At 45.4% G+C, this 22,850-nt stretch overlaps 2 protein-coding genes across 2 annotated transcripts in view; both read left to right on the top strand.

The window, feature by feature from the left end:
* Positions 1-117, top strand: part of LOC130549374 (LIM zinc-binding domain-containing Nebulette-like) — a 29,093-nt gene extending 28,976 nt beyond the window's left edge. The window contains exon 6 of the mRNA XM_057326578.1: positions 5-117. Within this exon, the coding sequence (XP_057182561.1) occupies positions 5-21 (17 nt within the window). The 3' untranslated portion in view covers positions 22-117. The remainder of the gene's footprint in view (positions 1-4) is intronic.
* Positions 118-152: 35 nt separating this feature from the next.
* LOC130549371 (nebulette-like) lies at positions 153-22,202 on the top strand (the record flags this gene model as incomplete). The annotated part of the gene is made up of 38 exons (XM_057326573.1): positions 153-248; positions 321-908; positions 1,337-1,384; positions 1,514-1,552; positions 1,660-1,698; positions 1,813-1,920; positions 1,999-2,109; positions 4,848-4,958; positions 5,055-5,165; positions 5,305-5,412; positions 5,550-5,660; positions 5,739-5,849; positions 5,943-6,053; positions 6,325-6,432; positions 6,511-6,621; positions 14,500-14,610; positions 14,695-14,805; positions 15,006-15,110; positions 15,191-15,301; positions 15,376-15,477; positions 15,602-15,712; positions 15,850-15,954; positions 16,032-16,142; positions 16,221-16,331; positions 16,413-16,523; positions 18,827-18,937; positions 19,181-19,291; positions 19,445-19,555; positions 19,841-19,951; positions 20,088-20,195; positions 20,279-20,389; positions 20,463-20,573; positions 20,661-20,771; positions 20,927-21,037; positions 21,120-21,218; positions 21,364-21,474; positions 21,948-22,004; positions 22,092-22,202. Coding segments are annotated over exons 1-38 (4,338 nt in total), but the record flags the coding sequence as incomplete, so codon positions are not given.
* Between the last annotated feature and the right edge of the window lie 648 nt (positions 22,203-22,850).

The following is a 22,850-nucleotide window of genomic DNA, read 5'->3' as shown; positions in this document are numbered from 1 at the left end:
TCAGTGAGAGAGGACATGTGAAGTGTTTGGACATTCCTGTGATAAACTCAAGAGTTCACATTCTAAATGTGGCCGCTGCTGTGATAAGAAGCTGTGATGAGGAGAAAGTCTTCAGAAAGTCACAGTTGTGTGTCCTGTCGGCTGTGTTTCAGTGCAGTGCTCTCAGTCTCTCAGTTTTATGAGTTTTTATGATGTCTGATGTAGAAGAAGCTGCTCACACAGATGGAGGTGTTGATCCAAACACACAGGTGAGATCAGAGCTCATATCACAGATTACCTTCACATGCTAATGACATCAAATGTGTGTCTCTTTTTCACAGGACCTTGACGAACCCATCACGGGTGATCCAGACCAGCATGATCTAGACCAGCATGATCAAGACCAGCTTAATTCAGATGTGTGTGAGCCAGACATGCATGATCGAGACCTATGTGAGCCAGACCAGCTTAATTTAGATGTGTGTGAGCCAGACCAGCGTGATCCAAACCAGCTTAATTTAGATGTGTGTGAGCCAGACCAGCGTGATCCAGACCAGCTTAATTTAGATGTGTGTGAGCCAGACCAGCGTGATTCAGACCAGCGTGATCCAGACTTGCATGATCCAGACCATCTTAATTTAGATGTGTGTGAGCCAGACCAGCGTGATCCAAACCAGCTTAATTTATATGTGTGTGAGCCAGACCAGCGTGATTCAGACCAGCGTGATCCAGACTTGCATGATCCAGACCATCTTAATTTAGATGTGTGTGAGCCAGACCAGCGTGATCCAGACCAGCTTAATTTAGATGTGTGTGAGCCAGACCTGCATGATCCAGACCATTTTAATTTAGATGTGTGTGAGCCAGACCAGCATGATTCAGACCAGCGTGATCCAGACCAGCATAAGCCGAGCTCATTCACTCATCAGGTGAGTGTCTGTGAATCCTCTGCTTCAGTGTGTGCGTGTGAGCTTTACAGTAAAACACATTGTAGAACAGTGTAGAAATAAGAAAATAAAGACAAAAAAACTTAAAAATATATGTAACGTCTGTCTGTGTTGATCTCATACACTTCTGTTCTGTTTTATTGATGAAGCAAAAATAAAAGAGCTGCTGATAATGTGAAGTCTGGATATGAAATGATCACAGCATGCATGCGTGTTGACATTCAGTAGAACAGCCCTTCTGCTTGTGTGTCATTATGTCATGAAACTGAGCCTCACGGAGTCGAGATGTTCTGAACGTCTCAATGGCTGAAACCCATCAGCTCTTGTTATTCAGCTTCTAAAGAATACAAAACAGAACTGAGACCTTAGAATTCATGTTTTTCAATGTGAACATATTTCTGTTCTTTCAGAATGACATCAATGAAATCATTCAGTCATGTGTGGAGGCCTTCACTCAGGTCATCAATGTGTTTTTATTCAGATGACTTTACCTGTTTCATGATTTCAGTTATTGGAAGTGTATAGATTAAAGATACAAAAGTTAAAGATTGTTTCTTCTTGATTCTGCCTGAATGTTGATTCTTCAGGAGAGTGAAGATTCTGTGTTCTGTGAAGTTCTCAGTGAGGTGAGCGTGTTTCTCACTGCAGACATCACAGAGCACCAGAGGAATGTCCTGAACGCTTCTCACATCATACTCACGTTTAAATCATTTATTCTGATGTATTCTTGTAGGACACACAGACAGATGAGGACACGTCAACACCTCCTGAGGTACATTCAGATGATTTCCCATTCAGACGTGTATACAGTGAGGTGCTGTGAACTCATAACTTCCCATCAGACGAGTGTGTGTAGACTTGTGTTATGTTTCATTATCTTTAACAGAAGCCATATGAAAACAGCAGAAAGAAGCTTGTGAAGAGTTTACAGCCATGTGTTCCTGAAACATTAGACATTCAACACACTGGAGAAATCACACAACTTTACAGTGAGGTGAGACATCAGCACAGACAACACAAGTGTGTAATGTGTGTTTACTCTTATACTGTGTGTCTTGTTTGTTTTGTACAGAGACAGTACCGAGAGGAGGGCCGGAGAGATTTGTGTGTCAATCTCTACTCACTGCTGCCTGACACACAAGAAACTCAGTTTGCTCGAGAGATGTCAGATATTCAGAGTCAGGTACAACACTCACATCTCATCTGTCTCTCATCAGGAGCGCTCGACTCTTTCTCATCTCTGTCTCTCACCTTTACAGTCAGGAGCGCTCAGCTCTCTCATCTCTGTCTCGTCTGTTTCTCACCTGTAGAGTCAGGAACACTCAACTCTTTCTAATCTGTTTCTCACCTGTTAGAGTCAGGAGCGCTTGATTCATTCTCATCTGTCTCTCATCAGGAACGCTCGACTCTTTCTCATCTCTGTCTCATCTCTTTCTCACCTTTACAGTCAGGAGCGCTCAACTCTCTCATCTCTGTCTCATCTGTTTCTCACCTGTAGAGTCAGGAGCACTCAACTCTTTCTCATCTGTTTCTCACCTGTTAGAGTCAGGAGCGCTCGACTCATTCTCATCTTTCTCATCTGTACAGTCAGCAGTGTTCGACTCATTCTCATCTGTCTCTCATCAGGAACGCTCGACTCTTTCTCATCTCTGTTTCATCTCTTTCTCACCTTTACAGTCAGGAGCACTCGACTCTTTCTCATCTCTTTCTTATCTGTTTCTCACCTGTAGAGTCAGGAGTGCTCAACTCTTTCTCATCTCTGTCTCACCTTTACAGTCAGGAGCGCTCGACTCTGTCTCATCTCTTTCTCACCTTTACAGTCAGGAGCGCTCAACTCTCTCATCTATGTCTCATCTGTTTCTCACCTGTTTCTCACCTGTAGAGTCAGGAGGACTCAACTCTTTCTCATCTCTGTCTCATCTGTTTCTCACCTTTACAGTCAGGGGCGCTCGACTCTGTCTCATCTCTGTCTCATCTCTTTCTTATCTGTACAGTCAGGAGTGTCGACTCTTTCTCATCCCCATCTCATCTGTTTCTCACCTTTACAGTCAGGAGCGCTCGACTCATTCTCATCTCATTCTCATCTCTGTCTCATCTCTTTCTTATCTGTACAGTCAGGAGTGTCGACTCTTTCTCATCCCCATCTCATCTGTTTCTCACCTGTAGAGTCAGGAGCGCTCGACTCATTCTCATCTCATTCTCATCTCTGTCTCATCTCTTTCTTATCTGTACAGTCAGGAGTGTCGACTCTTTCTCATCCCCATCTCATCTGTTTCTCACCTGTAGAGTCAGGAGCGCTCGACTCATTCTCATCTCATTCTCATCTCTGTCTCATCTGTTTCTCACCTGTAGAGTCAGGAGCACTCAACTCTTTCTCATCTGTTTCTCACCTGTTAGAGTCAGGAGCGCTCGACTCATTCTCATCTTTCTCATCTGTACAGTCAGCAGTGTTCGACTCATTCTCATCTGTCTCTCATCAGGAACGCTCGACTCTTTCTCATCTCTGTTTCATCTCTTTCTCACCTTTACAGTCAGGAGCACTCGACTCTTTCTCATCTCTTTCTTATCTGTTTCTCACCTGTAGAGTCAGGAGTGCTCAACTCTTTCTCATCTCTGTCTCACCTTTACAGTCAGGAGCGCTCGACTCTGTCTCATCTCTTTCTCACCTTTACAGTCAGGAGCGCTCAACTCTCTCATCTATGTCTCATCTGTTTCTCACCTGTTTCTCACCTGTAGAGTCAGGAGGACTCAACTCTTTCTCATCTCTGTCTCATCTGTTTCTCACCTTTACAGTCAGGAGCGCTCGACTCTTTCTCATCTCTGTCTCATCTCTTTCTCACCTTTACAGTAAGGAGCGCTCGACTCTGTCTCATCTCTGTCTCATCTCTTTCTTATCTGTACAGTCAGGAGTGTCGACTCTTTCTCATCCCCATCTCATCTGTTTCTCACCTTTACAGTCAGGAGCGCTCGACTCATTCTCATCTCATTCTCATCTCTGTCTCATCTCTTTCTTATCTGTACAGTCAGGAGTGTCGACTCTTTCTCATCCCCATCTCATCTGTTTCTCACCTGTAGAGTCAGGAGCGCTCGACTCATTCTCATCTCATTCTCATCTCTGTCTCATCTGTTTCTCACCTGTAGAGTCAGGAGCACTCAACTCTTTCTCATCTGTTTCTCACCTGTTAGAGTCAGGAGCGCTCGACTCATTCTCATCTTTCTCATCTGTACAGTCAGCAGTGTTCGACTCATGCTCATCTGTCTCTCATCAGGAACGCTCGACTCTTTCTCATCTCTGTTTCATCTCTTTCTCACCTGTAGAGTCAGGAGTGCTCAACTCTTTCTCATCTCTGTCTCACCTTTACAGTCAGGAGCGCTCGACTCTGTCTCATCTCTTTCTCACCTTTACAGTCAGGAGCGCTCAACTCTCTCATCTCTGTCTCATCTGTTTCTCACCTGTTTCTCACCTGTAGAGTCAGGAGGACTCAACTCTTTCTCATCTCTGTCTCATCTGTTTCTCACCTTTACAGTCAGGAGCGCTCGACTCTTTCTCATCTCTGTCTCATCTCTTTCTCACCTTTACAGTAAGGAGCGCTCGACTCTGTCTCATCTCTGTCTCATCTCTTTCTTATCTGTACAGTCAGGAGTGTCGACTCTTTCTCATCCCCATCTCATCTGTTTCTCACCTTTACAGTCAGGAGCGCTCGACTCATTCTCATCTCATTCTCATCTCTGTCTCATCTCTTTCTTATCTGTACAGTCAGGAGTGTCGACTCTTTCTCATCCCCATCTCATCTGTTTCTCACCTGTAGAGTCAGGAGCGCTCGACTCATTCTCATCTCTGTCTCATCTCTTTCTTATCTGTAGAGTCAGGAGCGCTCGACTCTTTCTCATTTCTTTCTCGTTGTTGTTGTTGTGTTACAGGTGAAATATAAAGCTGATGGAAAGAAGAATCTTGGTTGTAGTTTGTACTCACAGCTGCCAGACACCATTGAAACTCAACACGCTAAACTAATGACAGATCTACAGAGTGATGTAACACAACCACTCTACTGTACACAATTCAGTCAGATGTTTCAGAATAATATGAGTTCAGCTCTTATATTTGTATGTGTCTGTGTGTGTTGTCAGAATAAATATAAAGAGACCTGCAGGAAAGATGTTTCCAAATGTCTGTATTCAAAACTGCCAGAAACACTTGACACACAACACGCCAGAGATGCCTACCTGCTTCAGAGTGAGGTACACACACACACACACACACACATACACACAAAGACAACACACCAGAGATGCCTACCTGCTTCAGAGGTACACACAAATATGGGTTTTTTTTTTAGAGAAAGTGATTGTGTGTGTTTGTTTGTGTGTATTGTGTCAGATAAAGTATAAGGAAGGACAGTTGTGTGTGAACGGTTCTTTGTTCTCTACACTGCCTGACACTCCAGACATACAGTTTGCCAGAGAGATGACCGACACCATCAGTGAGGTAGAACAAACACTGTACATACTGTATCTGACAACATGACAATATACAGCACAATCACTCTGTGTGTGTGTGTGTGTGTGTGTGTGTGTGTGTGTGTGTGTGCGTGTGCGTGTGCGTGTGCGTGTGTGTGTGTGTAGAATAAATACCGCGAGCAGGGCAGGAGGAGTATGAGCAGCAGTGTTTACTCTCAGCTTCCTGTGACGTCTGACAGTGAGTTCAGCAGAAGCGTCAGTAATCTTCAGAGTGAGGTACACAAATAAACTTCACATGTGCACCTGTAACACACACACACACTGATGATGAATGAATGAATGATTCTCTCTCAGGTGAAATACAAATCAGGTGTTAAAGATCAGATGAGCAGATCTCTGTACCATCAGCTGCCTGAAACTTTAGAAACTCAACACGCTAAAGAAGCTTCACAGCTCCAAAGTCAGGTATCTGTCACACACACACACACACACACACACATTCGTGAAACAGACACACACTGAGCAGATATTTGTATTTGTGTATTGTTGTGTGTTCAGCTGAAGTACAGAGAGAGCCGTAAAGAGCAGATGGACACTTGTTTATATTCACTGATGTCACAGACGCCACAAAATGAGTTTGTCAAACATCAGATGGAACTGCAGAGTCAGGTGACACATTCAGTAATTTATTTATTTATTCATTCATTGATAACCAAACAACTCCATTGACTTCCATTGTAGAAACACAACCACACCACAGAGACAATTCTCAAAATATCTTCTTTTGTGTTCCACTGAAGAAAGAGTCAAATATAAACACATGAGAGTGAATAAATGATGACAGAACTTCGAGATTTGGCTGAAAAAAGTGTCCTGTTGACACTTCAGTAGATGTGTGACAGTTTATGTGTCATGTGTCTAAATGTGGTGTTTGTTTCAGATGAAATATAAGGAAGATTTAAAGGAGAACTGCAGTAATCTTTACTCTCTCATGCCTGAAACACTGGACACACAGTTTGCCAAACACACGGGTGAAATACAGAGTGATGTACGTATGACACACAAATATTCGTTCATCACAGTGTTGTGTGTGTGTCAGTGTGTGTTTCATGTGTTTGTGATTCAGGTGAAATATAAATCAGATGTTAAAGATCAGATGAGCAGATCTTTGTACCATCAACTACCTGAAACCCTCGAAACTCAACACGCTAAAGAAGCTTCACAGCTCCAGAGTGAGGTATCTGTCACTGTACAGTATGTCATCGTCTGATGTATGTTTACGTGAACGTGTCCGGCTGTGTTGATGTCATCGTCTGATGTATGTCTACATGAACGTGTCCGGCTGTCATGATGACATCGTCTGATGTATGTTTATGTGAACGTGTCCGGCTGTCATGATGACATCGTCTGATGTATGTTTACGTGAACTGACCGGCTGTCATGATGACATCGTCTGATGTATGTTTACGTGAACTGACCGGCTGTGATGATGTTGTCGTCTGATGTATGTCTACATGAACGTGTCCGGCTGTCATGATGACATCGTCTGATGTATGTTTACGTGAACTGACCGGCTGTCATGATGACATCGTCTGATGTATGTTTACGTGAACGTGTCCGGCTATGATGTCATCGTCTGATGTATGTTTACGTGAACTGACCGGCTGTCATGATGTCATCGTCTGATGTATGTTTACGTGAACTGACCGGCTGTGATGATGTCATCATCTGATGTATGTTTACGTGAACGTGTCCGGCTGTCATGATGTCATCGTCTGATGTACTTTTGTATGTATGTATGTCAGGGTTATTATCGTAACGAAAACTATCGTGAAAACTGAAACTATTAGTGAAAAAACATTTTCGTTAAAGAGCAGGTTTAAAGGTTTTTGTAAGTGTCCTAATGTTGTATTAGAGTCCCCAATGACATGTTCAAATGTATCAAAGGTAAAAAAAACGGTGCTATTTTCTTAGAATATGCATTTAGTATCTATCCATTTCTCAAAGATCCCTAAACGATTCCTCCGAAGCTGTTCAAATTTTCAGATTCTCTAAGCTCCTCCCTCTCGCGAGTCCAGTGTGCTCCGATTGGCCAACTGGCCCAATCACTTGTGATTGGTCTTTCTTCATACACTGCGTGTCAGAAACGAAACGCCCATTACCACAGTTCTTATCTCAGGAAGGTTTTTGTAAACAAAGACGCTGTAAGTGTATAAAAATGGCATCAGTATTACCATATCACAAGTACTCCATCTATCTTCATAAACCATTTAGACTATTGTTTTCTATTGATCTTTTTTCGTCATAGGAGAACAACAACAGCTCTATCCAAAAGTTTATCATTACTTTTATTATACAGAGAGGAGTAACTGAGCAAGTTAGCGAGAGCTTCCAAATATAATGCACACACCTTTACATAATAAAATGATATAGTGCTGCAGTCCGTTTTTAAAATAATGACAAGCAAACCATTTTGTTTGAAGGGGATCGTGACCACAGCTAAACTTTGCACACTTGACAAAACCATAATGTGAGACACATTAGCAAGTGCTACCGTGACTAAACAATAAAGGGATACAGTTTGTACAATACTACGACATGTAGAACGACAACAGTATACAATAGTAATATATAATATATAAAAGTGTTGGATTATTAAAACTGTAACACTGTTATACGTTGTTTACCTGGAAACCTACAGCTGTACTACATATACAACACGGATTAGCACAATGATTTGTTTGGGCGGTTCGGAGTCGACTCCTTCCTTTGGAAGCCAATATCTTAATTTATTATGGACTTTTTGTATTAACGACTTTGCAGATCGTTAAAATTGAAGGAAAGCTACGTTACACACTGCAATACCGGCAATTTTATGAGATTCATGAAACCTGCTCTTTAACTGAAATAAAAAAAAAACGAAAACTACACTAACTAAAATGTGCACCTACCTCGTATTTTAAATTGTGTTGAATCGGCACTTGAACACGGAGTGACTCGTGTTATAAGCAGATATTGCTGGATTATTAATGACCCATAGGTGGCAGACAAATTATTAACTTCTAACCGGCCCAGCAGCGAAGTAATGGTGCTGGCAGAGATGGCGAAGGTAGTAGGTAGGAAGGGGCAGAGCCCAATTTGGGATTTTTTTTAATACGATTAAATACTGCTTCAAACAACAGCAAGTACATGGTGATCAGAAGCGATGGTTTTTAACATTTACAGATTTGACAAGGTGTATGTAAATGTTTACCATGATATTACGCTATAGATTCAAACAATACTAAAACCGGTATAAAACCGTGAGACTGGCCGCTCTCAGCGCTCCCAGGACCGCCCTTAGATGTTGGATATGCCGCTGCCAGTCGTTGCTGTAAATGATAATATCATCTAGGTAAGCAGCGGCATATGCCGTATGGGGTCGGAGGATACGCTCCATGAGACGCTGAAAGGTGGCCGGCGCTCCGAACAACCCGAACGGAAGTGTTACTGTCACGAATGGTGCGTTGAAGAACCCAAACGCAGGCAGGCATGAAGGGGTTAACAAAACAAGACTTTAATAATTCAAAACAAAACACCCACAATGGGGAAAAAACGGAAACAAAACAAGGATACAAACAAAAGTCTTCCCACGATGGGGCAAAACTAGAAAAATAACAAAACAAACTCACGACACAACGTCCAGGGGCAGGGAAAGGAAAACCAAAAAAGCAAACAAGACAAGGTCACTAACTAGGCACAGCAAACGACGAGGTACACTTCACAGGCACATACAATCCACGAGCACAGGACAAAGAAACATGAGGATATCTTATAGGGAGGACAAACGAGGGATAACAAGCGAGGGCAGGTGGGAAACATTAGACACAGAAGGAAAGCAATACATGAAACGAGAGGGGCAGGGCCAATGACAAGACACTGGAGAGAACGCATATTATTGTCAAAAGGACAACAATATGTTTCTCTCCACACATAACCAAAAGCTTTGTCATGACTCTGTCACAGGACCAAGAAAAACATGACTAAGTGAGACAGAGTCATGACATGTTACGAATTGGTGTAATCCGAACGGCGTGGTGAAGGCTGTTTTTTCCTTAGATACCGGCGATAAGGGGATCTGACAATATCCTTTCGTTAAGTCCAGTGTCGAATAAAAACGAGCCGTGCCTAGCCGATCAAGCAATGCGTCGACCCGCAGCATTGGATAGGCGTCGAACTTTGATACCGCATTCACCTTGCGGTAATCCACACAGAACCTGACTGAGCCGTCCGTTTTGGGGACCAAAACTATCGGGCTCGCCCAGTCACTGTTGGATTCTTCTATTACCCCCGTTTACAGCATTGCCGCTAATTCCGTCTCAACCACATTTTTTCTTGTGCTCAGGTAAACAATAGGGCCGGCTGCGAACCACTACGCCCAGCGCCGTCTCGATATGGTGCTGAATGAGGTTCGTTCGACCAGGTAGGGGTGAGAACACGTCTGCAAATTCTGCCTGCAACTTGGCCATGTCAGTGAGCTGGGAGGGTGAGAGGTGATCTCCCCCTGGAGCCAGAGCGAGTGATTGTGACTTTGTATTCGCTTCTGGTCCCAGATCATCCTCTCCACTGATTACCGTTGCCAGCATCACTGAATCCGCCTCCTGCCATTTTTTAAGGAGATTAGACGCGCCCCGCTCCTATCTGATCGTATTACCTCATAATCGAGATCTCCAACTTGCCGTGTGACCTTAAACGGTCCTTGCCACTTCGCTAGTAATTTGGAACTCGACGTTGGGAGTAATACATGCACTTTTTCTCCCGGTGTAAATTTCCGTAAGTTGGTTCCCCTGTTATACATCCGGCTTTGTTTGTCCTGAGCCTGTACCAAATTCTCCATAGATTGACGCCCCAGTGTATGGAGTTTTGTTCTCAGGTCCAGGACATGTTGAATTTTGTTTTTGCGGTTGGAGGGTCCGTCCTCCCAAGTCTCTCTCAGGATGTCCAAAACCCCTCGGGGCTGGCGTCCAAAGAGAAGCTCAACGGGGGAAAACCCCGTGGAGGCTTGGGGGACCTCTCGCACAGTGAATAAGAGGGGTTCCAACCATTTATCCCAATTTTTGGCGTCCTCGTGAACGAACTAACGAATCATGGTTTTTAACATGCGATTAAACTGCTCAACTAGGCCGTCTGTTTGAGGGTGGAAAACGCTGGTCCGAACCGATTTAATGCCCAATAATTCATAAAGTTTGCGTATCTTGCGTGACATGAATGCTGTGCCTTGATCCGTGAGGATCTCACGGGGGATCCCCACGTGGGAAATTACGCGAAACAGTGCCTCCGCAACACTCTTAGCAGAGATGCTGTGGAGCGGGATGGCTTCGGGATATCGAGTTGCATAATCCACCAGGACTAGTGCATATCGATGTCCTCTCGCTGATCGCTCTAATGGCCCGTTGAGGTCCATACCAATTCTATCGAAGGGGACCTGCATTAACGGTAAGGGGCGCAATGGCGCTTTTGGGGAGGCCGGTGGGTTTACCAACTGACATTCACGACACGAGGCGCACCACCTGCGCACGTTCTCGTGAATGCCCGGCCAAAAGAATCGGTCAGTGTCGTTGTCTGTCCTAAATGTCCCGCCATAGGATTACAATGTGCCGCCTGGAAAAGCATTTCCCGGCGGTTCCGTGGAACTAACAACTGGGTTGTATCTTCCTTTGTCTGAGCGTCTTGGGTCACTCGATACAACCGGTCTTTTATAATTGCAATATCCCGGGACTGTTCCAGGGGAAAGTCATCGTGTTCCGAGATTCGCCGGCGGCGGTCCCGGTTCAGCCTCCCCAGCCTGCACGAGTGCGCTGTCTCCCTGTGCCTCTATTCTATGCTTTTGTTCCATGAATTGTATGACGGCGGGCATTAAAGGATACTTCACCACATCCCCGTGTACACACCGTACCTGTACCATGCGGCTATTAGCCAATGCCCTGGGCCGAACCAGGCTTTGATTGATAGAGGTTTGGTTACAACCTGAATCCACCAGAGCCGGGTTATACTCACAGGTATTTGGTACCAGCCATTCTGACCGGGGGCAGCCTGCGGGGTGTCGGGGACCCGGATCATTGTCCCCACCTCCATCACTGGACACCGATCGACAAAATGGTCCGGGTCCCCGCAATGCCAGCAGGCCGGCCCAGGCGTCCCCACCATCCGGGTAGTGGGAAGTGGAGCACGTGGAGGGCGCGGAGAGAGGGTCGACCCGGTGGAGTCCTGGAATCCCCTGGGCAGAGCTCTGGATCCCGGGTGGACGGGACCTAGGCAGAGGGATAGGGCGAGTAGAGAGAGAAGGAGAGGGAGACAAGACCTCCGAAGAGGAGAGAGAGACAGCTGGAAGTGGTTCGCCAACCCGGGGCACACCACCATCTGGTCTTCGGCAAGTATGGCTGAGTCCAGCGATGTCGGACAGTGGCACTGGACCCACTCGGCCGAGCGATGAACTGCTCCAGCATCACGCGGTTGATGATATCGTCGACGTCACCTTCCCCAGCCAGCAGCCATTTGTGGCAGGAGTCTCGGAGCTGTTGGGCCATCACGAAGGCGACCCTCTGTAGGATGGCCTTCTTCGGGTTGTTGAAGACCAGGAGGTTCTGGACAGGCAGTGGCCGAGCAGCCAGTTGCACTTCCCCCGACAGCAATGGCAGCAGGCGCATCGCCCAGTCCTCCGGTGGCCAGCCGCTGGTCTCCGCAGTCTTCTCAAAGAATTCGAGGAACGCCTCAGGGTCATCCTGCAGCCCCATCTTGGATAACGGCAGGAGCGTGGCATGCGTTGGTGGCGCGGCCGTTTCTGCCCGAACCCCCTGGTCCATCCAGCTCCGGAACCTCTCGCGGTCCTCCTGCTGGGCCTGGAGGATCACCTGGAAGGGGCGCTCCTGGTCAGTCCATAGATCCAGCAACGCCTGATGTTGCTCGCGATGGAGGACCGCGAGGGACGAGATGACTTCCGCAAACGGCGTGCCTGATGATGGCGGTGGCCCTCCTGTTTCCTTCCCGGGTTTCGGCACCAGTGTAACGAGTTCAGTAGTCGGGAAGGAAGAGGACGGGGTTGGCTGGACTGACACAGGCTTTTATTCTCAATTAACAACAGAGGTATACAATCTAACAAACACAAAACACAAGCGGCTACTCCTTCAGCACGCTTAGAGCAAGCAAGAATGAAGCAAAGTCCTCCTAGTGATTTCCACAGGGAAAGAGTCCGCCTCTCTCTCCTCGTGTGTGTGGCGTTTGGTCCTTATATCCTGTCTTTCCGCGCCATTACTGGAACGAGACACAGGTGTTGATTGTTTGCACTTGCTCCACTTACTCACCGCTCGTCTCCCGGCTCTCTCTCCCGCTGCAGACCTCGCTAAACCACGCCCCCTCTCGCCACAGGGGTAAAACGCAAACTAAACCATACAAACTTCAAAAACAAGACTTCCCACGAGGGGGCAAAAAGCAAGGGAACAGGATAACTAAACTTACACGCACACAACCAAAGACAGAAATAGGGAGACACGGCATCAAGACAAGGTAGGCCAAATGGTAAGTATCAGCAAACATAAGACAAGGTCACAAGCAACAAAGCAAATGGTACAAATCTAACGAGCACAGGACTGAAGACACAAGGGCATAATATAGGGTAACTAACAAGAGAGAAAACAATGAGCAGGTGTGGGTAATGAAACACAGGCGGGTAGCTAAATGAGAGAACGAGAGGGGCAGGGCCATAGATGAGACCGGGGAGAACGCACATTATGTCGTGACCGACAATAATATGTTTCTCTCCACACAAAACATGAGGCTCTGCCATGGTTCTGCCACAAGACCAAGAAAGACATTACAAGAAGGGCTGAATCGCTGGCTGAATCATCGGCTGGGCAGGGCTGGACTGCCGACCGCGGGACAGGACTGGACGTCTGCGGCTGGGCAGGACCGGACGTCGGCTAGACTGCGGGACAGGACTTGGACGTCTGCGGCTGGGCAGGGCTGGACGTCAGCTGTTGGGTAGGACTCCGCAACCCCCTCCTCGGCTTCTTCTTCTTAGACCGGCCCACTGGACGTGTGGCCTGCTGTAGAGAAGCAATGGGGGAACCTGCTGGTTCCGTGATGGAGGAGTCTGACGAGGAGTCCCCGACTCTCTCCGTCCACGCCTGCCACGGAGGCTAGCTGGTGGTGGAGAGGCTCCAGGGGGTGAGGCGGAAGGTGCCCAGGGCGCAGTGCTCCGGGATGGACACCAGACCGGAACGAGAGGAGACTGGATGGCAACTGGGAGAGGAGCCTTTAGCTAGCTCCTCTCAAAGCTGCAGCCATTCCACCAACTGCGGGAACGGCTGATAAACCATCTCCTCCCGCTCCGGAATGCCTTCCACCATTCGGGGTTGGAGGTGCAAGGCCACCGGGAAGTGGTTGCACCGTCCATAGCTGCCTGCTGGGTTTAGTATTGGCTCTTTCGTTATGTCAGGGATGTGTTTGGGGAAGAACCCAATTGCAGGCAGCGGTAGCGATGGAACATAAACTTTAATAATAAACACACAAAGGGGTAAAACGCAAACTAAACCATACAAACTTCAAAAACAAGACTTCCCACGAGGGGGCAAAAAACAAGGGAACAGGATAACTAAACTTACACGCACACAACCAAAGACAGAAATAGGGAGACACGGCATCAAGACAAGGTAATCCAAATGGTAAGTATCAGCAAACATAAGACAAGGTCACAAGCAACAAAGCAAATGGTACAAAACGAACGAGCACAGGACTGAAGACACAAGGGCATAATATAGGGTAACTAACAAGAGAGAAAACAATGAGCAGGTGTGGGTAATGAAACACAGGCGGGAAGCTAAACAAGAGGGGCGGGGCCATAGACGAGACCGGAGAGAACGCACATTATGTCGTGACCGACAATAATATGTTTCTCTCCACACAAAACAAGAGGCTCTGCCATGGTTCTGCCACAAGACCAAGAAAGACATGACAAGAAGAGGCAGAACCATGACAAAAACTAGATAAAAACTAAAAGTAATGATTTTAAAAAAATAAATAAAAATAAAAACTAGTAATTTTTTAAAAACTATAATAACCCTGATGTATGTTCACACAGATGTCATATAAAGGTGTGAGGAAGGGCGATTTCTCTGGTTCCACCTTCACTGCGGTTCCAGATTCAGTTGAGATGAAGTTTCTTCAGGACGTCCAACATGTTATCAGCGAGGTGAAGACTCACATTCTTTCACAACAGCAGCATTGTGTAGATTTCTTGCGTACTGTATGTTGTTCTGGTGTTTTTTTTTTTCAGATCGAGTATCGTGAGGAAGGAAAGAAAAGTCTCTCGTCCAGCGTTTATTCACAGATGCCAGAGACACCGGAGACTCAGTTTGTGAGATCCGTCACTGAACTTCAGAGCGAGGTGAACAAAACACAAATCATCGTAAAAACACACAACATTAATCATGAATTCACTCTTGAAGTTTAAAAAAAAAGAATGAGTTTTGATTTTAATTCATGACGTAATACAGAGATCGATGGATCATACTGTGCTGTTTATTGTTCTTTTGAGTTAAAATGTCAGTGAATCTGTGAATTAACTGCGTGTGTTTTATCATTCAGGTGCAATATAAGAAGTCTGAGAACGCAAACAACACGCTGTATTCCACCCTGTCAGAGACGCTGGACACACAACACGCTAAACACGTTACTGACATCATCAGTGAGGTCATTCAAACATCACACTTCTTCATTTGTCTTTATATGTTCTGTTGTTTTTTAACACAGTGCTATTTTGTGTGCTGCAGGTGAAATATAAGCAGGAGGGAAAGCAGAGTTTGTCCAGACCTCTCTTCACACAACTGGCTGATACATCGCACACGCAAACACAACAACCCATTTCTGACACACACAGAGAGGTAGAACACGTTACACATGTTGCACACGTCACTCATGTTCATCACAGTTATTAATGATGATGTTCTGATCTCAGGTCAGATACAAACAGAAAGCTGATCAGAAGACTTTATATTCACTGATGCCTGAGACCTCAGAAACACATCTGGCCAAACACATGAGTGACATCCAGAGCGAGGTCTCACTTGTGTTTCTCTCTCTCACTTTACTCTGTCTGCCTGTCTGTCTGTCTGTCTGTGTAATGAGAGTTAAATGAGTGAACGTGTTTATATACAGATGAAGAGGTTTGTGTTTGATTTCAGCTTCAGTACAAACAGGCCGGTAAGAAGGAGGCGGAGAGTAATTTATACAGTCTGATGCCAGAGACACTTCAAACTCAACACGCTAAACACACGTACGAGCTGCAGAGTCACGTGAGTCTGTGTGTGTGTATGTGTGTGAAGTGACAGCAGTCAGTGACTTTTATTGTTTGTAGGGGAGGACTGTAAAAACATTTAAAATTTGAGTAAAAATCTCTCTATATGTGTGTTTTCACATGATGTGTGTTTAGGTTAAATATAAAGAGAATCAGGGAAAAGACGTGTCTCTTTATGCTCATCTGCCCGAGACACGAGACACTGAACGCGCTAAACACGCCGGCGAGATACAGAGTGAGGTAAGACATCAGACATCCATCAACACTGACCTGAGATCAGATTGACATGAGAGCTGATGCATGTGTTTCTCTCTCAGCTGAAGTACAGAGAGACTGTGAAGAAAGATTTGCCTTCATCTTTATATTCTCACATGCCAAACACACCAGAGATACAGCGAGCCAAAGATCTTAACACACTTCACAGTCAGGTATCAATAATACCACATGAAACACACACACACACGGCATCAGCACCGCGGGTGAAGAGTTGTGTTGTTGGGTTTCAGGTGAAATATAAGAGAGACAGTCAGAAGAACATCAGCTCTTGTGGTTATTCACATCTGCCTGAAACTCCAGAGATTGAGTTTGTGAAGACGGTGACTGAACTTCAGAGCGTTGTGAGTTACACATCATCACACATTACACACACTCATCTGACAGTCGCGTGTGATGATGTTTGTTTGAATCTGATGATTCAGGTGAAATATAAATCAGGTGTTAAAGATCAGATGAGCAGATCTCTGTACCATCAGCTGCCTGAAACTTTAGAAACTCAACACGCTAAAGAAGCTTCACAGCTCCAGAGTCAGGTATCTGTCACACACACACGCATTCATGTTTGTTTCTCTATTTGACACATTTCCAGAGTCTCCAGATTGAACTGAGATCAAATAAAGTTTAAGGGCCTTATCGTACACTCGGCGCAAGTGTTTTTGCTAGTTTCAGCCCGACGCAGTTCTCATTTTCCCGTCCTGCACCGCTTTGTTTAAATAGCAAATGCATTTGCGCCCATGGGCATGCTGGTCTTAAAAAGAGGTGTGTTCAGGTGCATTGTTGACACGTTAATATTTTGAGGAACTGAAAATAGACTGCGCCATAGACCAACTCAAACCTGCTCTAAAGTCAATGGCGCAATATGTTTTTGGTTATTTAAAGAGCGCGTTAGTAAGTGCGCCTATAGGCGGGTGCAAAACGCGTGTACATTCTGATTATTACACACAGAGGGACGCACAGCAGCACACAAACATGCCAAATATTAAAAATAAATGGATTACATGTCAAGGTTATGTGGGGAAGAACCCAATTGCGAGCAGCAGGGAAGGGGTTAACAAAGATTTTATTAACAAAAGCAAAACACCCTCGCTGGGGGGAAAACTAAATTCATGGGGGGCAGTCCAAATGGGTTGGGACATGGGGCAAGACTGGACGCCGGCTGCACCGGACTGTACGTCGGCTGGATGGCCGACTGCTGAGCCGGACTGGATACCGGCTGGACAGGACTGGACTCCGGCTGCACCGGACTGGACGCCGGCTGGACAGGACTGGAGGCTTGCGCTGTCAGCGCCCCTTTTCTCGGCTTCTTCTTCTTAGGCCGAACCACCGGGCTGGTGGCCTACTGCGAAGGAGCGGCGGGGGCATAGGAAGCTCCGTGCTGGAGGAGTCCAAAGACGTCCCCCAAGAAGTTCTCCTCCCCTCTTGCCACGGAGGCTGGCAGGAGGACCAGGGACTGTGGAGCTTGAGGCAGATGGTGCTGTGATGCCTACAACCCCGATCTGTAGGGCGTGACCCTCGGGGATGGTTGCCAGCCTCGTGGAGGAATTCGCCATGGACGGTTCCCTGGCCCGCTCTCGATCCAACAAGGTCTGGAGATGGTCCACGAAACCCAGAGGTTTCAGCCGGCGCATCTCAGCGGGTCCTAGGGGTTCATCGAGGCAGCTATTAAAGATCACTTTGAGTTCTGCCTCGTTGAACCCAGAGGAGCGCGCTGTAGAGAGCAAGTCCATGGCAAAGTCCTTAAGGAACGTCCCTCTTTGCCTGAAGCTGAACAGGACGTGGGCCTGGCGGCTCCTAAATGCCTCGTCCGACTCCATGTGCCCGCTGGGTTCAGTTGTGGCTCGTTTGTTCTGTCAGGGTTATGTGGGGAAGAACCCAATTGCGAGCAGCAGGGAAGGGGTTAACAAAGATTTTATTAACAAAAACAAAACACCCTCGATGGGGGGAAAACTAAACTAAGAGTATCTACACAAAACAAGGACTTCCCACGTGGGGGCAAAACGTAAGGACAGGATAAACAACTAAACTAACTGAAAAAACAATGACACAACGTCTTACGAAAACACTTAAGGGTAACAAGGGCAGGGCAAGGTAACTCACAAACGTATAATCCACAGACAAGGCAAGGAAGCAGGAACACGAGCAAACACGGTGACTTTTACAAACGGCTAAGCACAACAAACGAGCAAAGGACAATGAACACGAGGGCATAATATAGGGGAAACTAACAAGGGAGGATAACAATGGGCAGGTGTGGGTAATGAGACACAGGAGGAAAGCTGTACAAGGAACGAGAGGGGTGGGGCCAAAGACGAGACACGAGAAAGTGCATGGCATGTGTAATACAAACAATGCCATGTCTTTCTCACACTAGACACAAGGGATCTGTCAGGATCCTGCCACTAGACTAGAAAATCATGAACAAGGAGGCAGGACCATGACATTACAATGTAAAAGATTATTATTGTGTACATCAAGATAAAACATTTGGCTTGTCCTGTAGAGCCCAGTCTTTGCTCTTGCAAATTCCACCGCGTAAATAGCGAATCCGCCATGGTGTGAACACAACTGGCTCTTAAAGGGAACGGGAGATGAGACTCTGATTGGTTTACTGCACGTTTTGCCCAAAACACACCCATGACTCATTAAGAGAATAGGGACAACCCGTATAGACCATGCGCCCGGCGCGATGACCGTTTTTCCCATCATTAAACTAGCAAAAGTGGATTTGGACACGCCCTGAGTGCACTTGCGCCCTGCGCTTTAGACCATGCGCTTAGATCGTTAAAATAGAGCCCTAAATGTCACACGCGTGTGTTTTTCTGTTGTGTTACTGTAGGTGAAGTATAAAGAGAGACATCAGAAAGAAGATTCCTCATCGCTTTATTCCCGACTGACTGATACACCAGAGACTCAGATGGCCAGAGAAAAGTCTGATCTTTACAGTCAGGTACATCTGATCATCTGTCTGTGAATTCATGACCTTCTGTACATCGTGCACAGTCCATGAGTAAAACATTTCTGTTGTTCTTTTTAGCTTTACAGTAAACACACTGTGAAACACACAAGACAAAAACAACAGGAATGAGTCAAAACAATCATAACCACAAGAACATGATGAGTTCACACAGTACGTGATGTTATTGCACAGCGACTGGTGTTTGTGTGATAAGAGATGACGTTGTGATTTCAGGTCAGATATAAAGAGGACGGGAGGAGAAACGTCTCATCTTCTCTTTACTCTGTGATGCCCGACACTCCAGACACACAACACGCCAAACAACAGTGTGCACTACTGAGTGAGGTGATGCTCACTACGCTTCTAGTAAATATTGTCACGTCTGCTTCTCTGTGAACAACGCTTGGAGGAATGTGTTCATTTTCAGTGTGAGGATAAATGTCTTCATGTGTTATTCATTAGCCGTGTGTTGTGTGTTGTGTGTTGTGTGTTGTGTAGAATGAGTACAGGAGAGAGGGTCAGGAGGAATTATCAGACTGTCTGCACTCACAGCTGCCTGAAACACTTCACACACAGTTTGTGAAAGACGTCACGCCGCTCATCAGTCAGGTGATCTACACACACACTTATTTCATTTCTTCAGTCTCAGTGCCACAAAGTCTTGAAGTTCATCAGTTTTTATTTATCTGAGAACACGTCATATTCTGTCTGTCAGAGCCACAGAGAACTCTTACTAAACTAAAACACACATCTTACAGAAGCTACTCCAAAACCAAATGTGCTTTTGCTCAATTCCATCTGAAAATGATGCTGTTTAGATCAAGTGTTTCAGACCATGTAGATTCAGATGTCAATCGATCTGATTTCTTCACGTTTATCGCTTGAATGTTTTAGATGAAATATCAAGCGTCAGGTAAGAAGGAGATGAGCACGGCTTTGTATCACACACTGCCGGAAACCAAAGACACACAACACGCCCGAGATGCTTCAGTCATACAGAGCCAGGTGACGTCTTCACAAGATCACCAGCTGAATGGAAGCATTGCTTTCTCTTTAACCTCAGAAATCTGTAATATCACTAATAATCAATAATGATTCATTGAGCACCTGATTGATGACATCACTCTCGTCTCTTCATCAGATCAAATATAAAGAAGGAAAGACGGATCTGTCGTCCAGTGTTTACTCACAGCTGACACAAACACCTCAGACTGAATTCACTGCTAAAGTGTCAGAGCTTCAGAGTGATGTACAGTATTACAACAACACAAATCATGCACACAAAATCACATGTCAACAGTGACACCTGATGTGTTGTCTCATATTCCTCAGAATAAATACAGAGAGGAGGGCAGAAAAACACTGAGGACGAGTGTTTATTCTCAACTGGCCGAGACGACAGACACACAGTTTGTCAAGACAATGACTGAACTGCAGAGTGATGTGAGTGACACACATTCACAAACACACATCAGAGCTCTCTCACAGTCATGCGTCGTGTGTTTGTGTGTTTCAGGTGAACTATAAAGCTGCAGGTAAGAAGCAGATGACCAGCGCTTTATATTCTCTGCTGCCCGAAACGCTGGAAACACAACATGCACGAGAGATCACACAACTTCTGAGTGAGGTGTGTGTGTGTGTGTGTGTGTGTGTGTGTGTGTCACATGTGTCATGATAAACACATCATATAAATCAACATTTACTGTGATTTCAGACTAAATATAAAGAGCAAGCGAAGAAAGAGATTTCAGACAGTCTGTACGCTCGACTGCCCGAGACAACACAAACTCAACACAACAAAAACATCTCTGAACAGCTGAGTCAGGTGTGTGTGTGTGTGTGTGTGTGTGTGTGTGTGTGTGTGTGTGTGTGTGTGTGTGTGTGTGTGCGCGTGTGTGTGCGCGTGTGTGTGCGCGTGTGTGTGCGCGTGTGTTGTGTTGTGTTCTCAGAACTTCTCACTGTGTGATTTGTTTATTTCAGAATAAATACAAGCAGAAGGTCAAACAAGAGATTTGTAAAAGTGTTTACTCACAGCTGACAGACACACAAGAGATGAAGTTTGCCAAACAGATGACACAACTCCAGAGTGAAGTATGTGTGTGTGCGTTGTAAGAAATGTGATTGTTGTAATCTTCTGTGCTTTATTCCCAGTCTTGAGTTGTGTGTTGTGTAGAATGAGTACAGGAGAGAGGGTCAGGAGGAATTATCAGACTGTCTGCACTCACAGCTGCCTGAAACACTTCACACACAGTTNAGGAGGAATTATCAGACTGTCTGCACTCACAGCTGCCTGAAACACTTCACACACAGTTTGTGAAAGACGTCACGCCGCTCATCAGTCAGGTGATCATCATCAAGACTCTCAGTTTTCTCTCATGTGTTTTTATTCATCGTATGGAACTAATGTTTATGTGTAGATAAAATACAAAGAAGAAGGAAAAAAGATTATGGAGAACTGCCTGTACTCACAACTGCCCCAAACTACTGAAACACAACACGCCAAAGAACTGACACAACTCTACAGTCAGGTAAACACACATACACTAACATTGATCAGATGTGTACACATCATGGGTTATTTTGGATGTGTAAATGTGTTGATAATTCAGTTAAAAATCATTGAGTTAAAAATTAGGAATAAAGTCATGAATATGAAATTTACGAAGCACTTTTTGTGTTCTCATTTTAATGTTTGCTTGTGTGTAACTCCAGAAGTACCTAATAAAGGTTTATTGATAAACTTTTCTTCTACTATCTTTATTTATAAGACTCTATATATGATTCTAAGGATCTCAATGTGACCTCATGTGCAAACTTCACGTGGAAGATTTACACCAACAAATTCCACCAACAAAAAAAGTGGATTTTTGAGTAAATATTCATCCGTTACATTTCATATGTGTTGATTCTGCTGATGACACAAGTTTCATGTGTGTTTGAATGACAGAAGAGTTACACAAACGCAGGGAAAGTGGAAACACAATTGTGTCTGTACACTCAGATGCCTGAAACCATTGAGACGGTGTTTGCTAAAGAAGTGTCTAAACATCAGAGCGATGTAAGTGTACATTACACATACACAACAACAACAACATGTGCTGGCTGTGTTTGTGTTAGTCATTGTGTAAATCTTGTGTTTTTGTAGAAAGCATATAAAGAGAAGTTTCAATCTGAGAAAGGCAAATCAGACTACACACACATGAAGAATCTGCCTGACGTGACACACGCCACACAGGTCAACAAACACCAGAGTGATGTAAGAAATCACACACACACAGGTCAACAAACACCAGAGTGATGAAAGAAATCACACACACACAGGTCAACAAACACCAGAGTGATGAAAGAAATCACACACACACAGGTCAACAAACACCAGAGTGATGTAAGAAATCACACACACACAGGTCAACAAACACTAGAGTGATGAAAGAAATCACACACACACAGGTCAACAAACACCAGAGTGATGTAAGAAATCACACACACAGGTCAACAAACACCAGAGCGATGAAAGAAATCACACACACACACAGGTCAACAAACACCAGAGTGATGAAAGAAATCGTCTTGGTTACGTATGTAACCTCAGTTCCCTGATGGAGTGGCCTTTGCTACTCTAGGGGTGAGATAGCTGCCCGGCACCATAATGAACACTGGGAAGCGCTACCCCCTCGCCTGACCGCGTCCAGCTCTATCATCTCAGCTCTTGTCAGGTCGCCGCTTTCCATTCTCCGCTCTACCATCAGGTCTGGGCATGAACTGCATCCTGCTCGCCGTGGTAACCTTGGAACAATGAGACAAGACTGGCTGAGAGTAGAGTACTGTTCTGCACTCTTTGATGCAACAAGTACATCAGTTGTCTTTTTGGTTCCGGTTGATCTAACTAATGCAGCCTAAACCC

The sequence above is a fragment of the Triplophysa rosa genome, unplaced genomic scaffold (genome assembly GCF_024868665.1).
Source record: "Triplophysa rosa unplaced genomic scaffold, Trosa_1v2 scaffold110_ERROPOS82188, whole genome shotgun sequence".
NCBI lineage: Eukaryota > Metazoa > Chordata > Actinopteri > Cypriniformes > Nemacheilidae > Triplophysa > Triplophysa rosa.
This window is presented reverse-complemented; position numbering and strand designations above follow the sequence as displayed.